The sequence below is a fragment of the Emiliania huxleyi genome (assembly GCF_000372725.1).
Source record: "Emiliania huxleyi CCMP1516 unplaced genomic scaffold EMIHUscaffold_87, whole genome shotgun sequence".
In the NCBI taxonomy this organism is placed as follows: domain Eukaryota; phylum Haptophyta; order Isochrysidales; family Noelaerhabdaceae; genus Emiliania; species Emiliania huxleyi.
The window spans coordinates 494,120-497,379 of NW_005195508.1; the positions used below are offsets into that span (position 1 = coordinate 494,120).

Sequence of the window (3,260 nt, forward strand, 5' to 3'; positions counted from 1 at the left end):
GAGAGGGCGCGGTGGGCGGCGCTGCGACCGGCGCTTGTGCGGCTCGGTGGGGCGGCTGAACGGGGAGGCCCGCCCCCGTCGGGGCTCGAGGCGCTGCGCCGCAGCTTGGGAGGCGTGAGCGACGCGCATCGGCGCCTCCTCCTCGCCGCGGCGGCCGCCGATGCGCTGCTATGCACGGCGAACGCACGGCTGCTGCGGCGGCCGCTTCGGAGCACACACACGTGAGTTGCGGGGCGCGAGGCGCAGATGGTCCGAGATTGTGTATTAGGCGCGTTCCCGACCACGTTCACCTCCAGACACACGTGCATGAGCCGCGGTGGCTGGTCGGGGACGCTCTCCCGCTTGAGAGCGGCGAAACGGAGAGGCTGGCGCTGGCTGCAGTGCCGGCCTTGTTGGGCGAGTGCCCGAGTGGAGGATAAGACATTTAGCAAACACCCTGGCCCCAGCTGTGAATTCAAAATCCGAGCACAAAGTTCCTGCCATCACAGCGGCGAAACTTAGAACGATTTGAGGTTGCCGCGCTAACCGGCGACGTCCCTAAGCAAGCGCCGACATCGTGACCCGACATGCTTGCCCTCAATGTCGGGTTTCTTGCCGAATGCATCGCCCCCACAGCGGTGAAGGGAAACTACACAGACAAGACAACCTGCACAGCGACGTCGCCGCAAGCGTATCTCTGTGAAGGTACACGGCCGCTTGCAGTTGTACGGCGCTCTCACGCCTTCTGCTAACATCCCCAGAAACTGCACTCTCCTCCCTGTGCCAGGAGCGTGCTGCGTGCTGCGAAGGCCCCCTACCAGCTGCATGCAGCTCACGCGAAGTTTGGATCCCATCGTGCCGCCCAAAGAGGCCGCGTTGGGAGAGACTTGCTCTGCCACCACCAAATGCGGAGCAAGTTGCTACTGTTAGATGAGGCAAGAGAGCACTAGCGTAGCACACCGTTGTGAGCGCGTGTATGTGCTGTTACGAAGCTAACGGGGCCGCCTTCTGCGCTCAGGCCTCACCTGCTGCGACTGGGACTCAGTTGCAGGTGCGCAGGCCAAGGAGGGCACCTGCGGCGAGATGTGCATACAAGGAGGACCAGTGATTATCGAGCCCGAACCAGCCGTGTGCGCCTTGGAGCTCCGCCGCCATCTTCAGGCGTGCATGCCCTCCGCAGAGGGGAACCCAATGGTGTGTCCCAAAGGGGAGACGCTCGTAAAGACTGAGAATGGCAAGTCGGACTGCCCCGACGAGTGCGCGCCGCTTCGCAAGTGCGTCGCCAACGTCGAGTTCGGTCCCCTCGACATCCCGATTCGATGCCCGGTGGAGGTTCGCCGGCGTCTCCAGGATTGCACGATACAACCTGTCTCCATGAGTCCAACAACGTGCCCCAGCGGCGAGACGCTGGTAAAGACTGAAAACGGCAAGTCTGTCTGCCCCGACTATTGCTTCCCTCTGCGGGAGTGCATGGCAAGCGGGACCTCGGTCGGCGATCCGATCACGACGCACAACAACGTCTCGAGGCGCTACTGGCTACCAACCACAGGCGAAACGCTACTGCTGGCCCAAGGAGTCCTCGAAATTTACGCTCGTGCTGGCCCGGCGCCGGGCAACGGGCCTGAGGTTGGAGAATGGATCCATACGATCCGCGTGAGCAAGGCAAACAAGACGGTCGTGAGCGTCAACGTCAATCCCGTGACAGAGCCCTTGGGCCCAGCCCTTAGCTCAGTCTCGTTGCAGTTGCTCAACGTGAGCGTTGCGGGGCGCACTCTTCTTCAGACCGGCACCGGCGCTGGCGTACAAGCCGATGGCGTGAGCGTGTCAGCCGAGCTGGATGCGCACCACAAGGTTGGCGCAGCGGCCGGTGAGTCGGTTCGCATCAGCCAAGCAGGGTTTGCGATGAAAGTCCTTCTGGCAAAAGCCCAAAAGTTCGCCACCGAGGCTGAGCGCATCAAGCACGTGCATCTCGACCTCTACTTTGACGAGGTGGCCGACCGAGGCCTGCGCGGTGCGCTGCCGGAGATTTGGGGCCTCGCGCCCCTCTCGTCCGGAACGAAGGCGCTGCTGAATGACCCAGCCAAGAAGGTGCACGCGCACGGTGTCCCGTGGGCCATGTACTAGGTCCGTGCGGTGCGCAGAGGTGTTTAGTAGCCGATCGGTGGGGGGCGTTCCGCGTTTGCGTGACCTGGCGCGTGACCTCGATCTACGCGGCCGACCGGCACAGGTGCAAGTTTTCCTTTATGGTGTGACATTTCTTCGAGAGAGCGCGCGCGTGGCGCGACATACCGACAGCGCGATACAAGTTAGACCGCGGCGCACATGTCACTCTCGAGGAGGACCCACAGCCACACAAGACGAGAGCTGAAAAACACGACAGTCACTACTCTCTCTCGCTCTGCGGTGTGCAGGCACGAGAGACGTCACGAGTTCTGCGATCTGCCGCCTCTCAGCTTGCAGCTGCGTTGAGTGCCCCTCCGGAGGGCCCTGCTCCACGCTCCGCCTGCCTTGATTTCTCCCCGCGAAGCCCCCAAGAATGCGCGCGCGACCGCCTCTGTGAGCGCCCCTGCAGTGTGCCCCAAAACGATCGAAGTCGCGCGACGAGCATGTCCCCCAAAAGGCTGACGACGACCGTCGAGCCCGCCCGTTCCCGTCCCCACCAAGCGCTGCCCCGCCGCCCGGTCCCCAAACCGATGTCGTCCCGCACAGGCCAGCGCCGTAGGAAGTGACCCCATGCTGCGCTGGTCGCCAGCCGCCAGCCGCCACAGCCGAAAGCGATCCAAGACTACATCGAAGCGCCATCGAGGTATCGCACGGCCGGAGGGGCCGCGAGGTCGCACAGCCAAGATCGTGCGCCCCCGCCCGCTCTCCCGACCTGTGGCATCTCTGCTCACGCCGGCCCCGTACGCGTCGGCGAGGCGGGCTCGATGTCGAAGTGAAGCTTCACCGGGGGCGCGCCCGGGCTCTTAGCCACACCTGGCGCCTTGCCCGCCTTGGCCACCTTCCACGCCGCCTTGATGGAGGGCGGAGCTGGGCCGTCGCTCGTCAGGCAGAGGCCGCGGTGGCCGTCGGCCAACCTGCAGTCGAGCACGCACGTGGAGGTCTCCGAGCGCAGCGGCTTGTCCTCGAGCAGGTGCGGAGACACGAGCTTGAAGGGAGCGGGCGGGCTTCCAGCCTATGCGTCAGCCCCCAGCTCCGTCAGCGCTTGCGCCCCGTGCGCCCCCTGCACAGCCTTGGAACCGACGCGCTCGAGTGTAGCGCACTCTCAGGATTAGGGTGTG

At 64.5% G+C, this 3,260-nt stretch overlaps 2 protein-coding genes across 2 annotated transcripts in view; one reads left to right on the forward strand and one right to left on the reverse strand.

The window, feature by feature from the left end:
• Nucleotides 1-419, forward strand: part of EMIHUDRAFT_219754 (hypothetical protein) — a gene marked incomplete at both ends in the record, with an annotated part of 2,003 nt that extends 1,584 nt beyond the window's left edge. The window contains one exon of the mRNA XM_005758370.1: nucleotides 269-419. Coding sequence (XP_005758427.1) covers nucleotides 269-419 — 151 coding nt within the window. The remainder of the gene's footprint in view (nucleotides 1-268) is intronic.
• Nucleotides 420-2,869: 2,450 nt separating this feature from the next.
• The window catches only part of EMIHUDRAFT_107138 (fumarate hydratase-like protein), a gene marked incomplete at both ends in the record, with an annotated part of 5,401 nt that continues 5,010 nt past the window's right edge, over nucleotides 2,870-3,260 (reverse strand). The window contains one exon of the mRNA XM_005758371.1: nucleotides 2,870-3,056. Coding sequence (XP_005758428.1) covers nucleotides 2,870-3,056 — 187 coding nt within the window. The remainder of the gene's footprint in view (nucleotides 3,057-3,260) is intronic.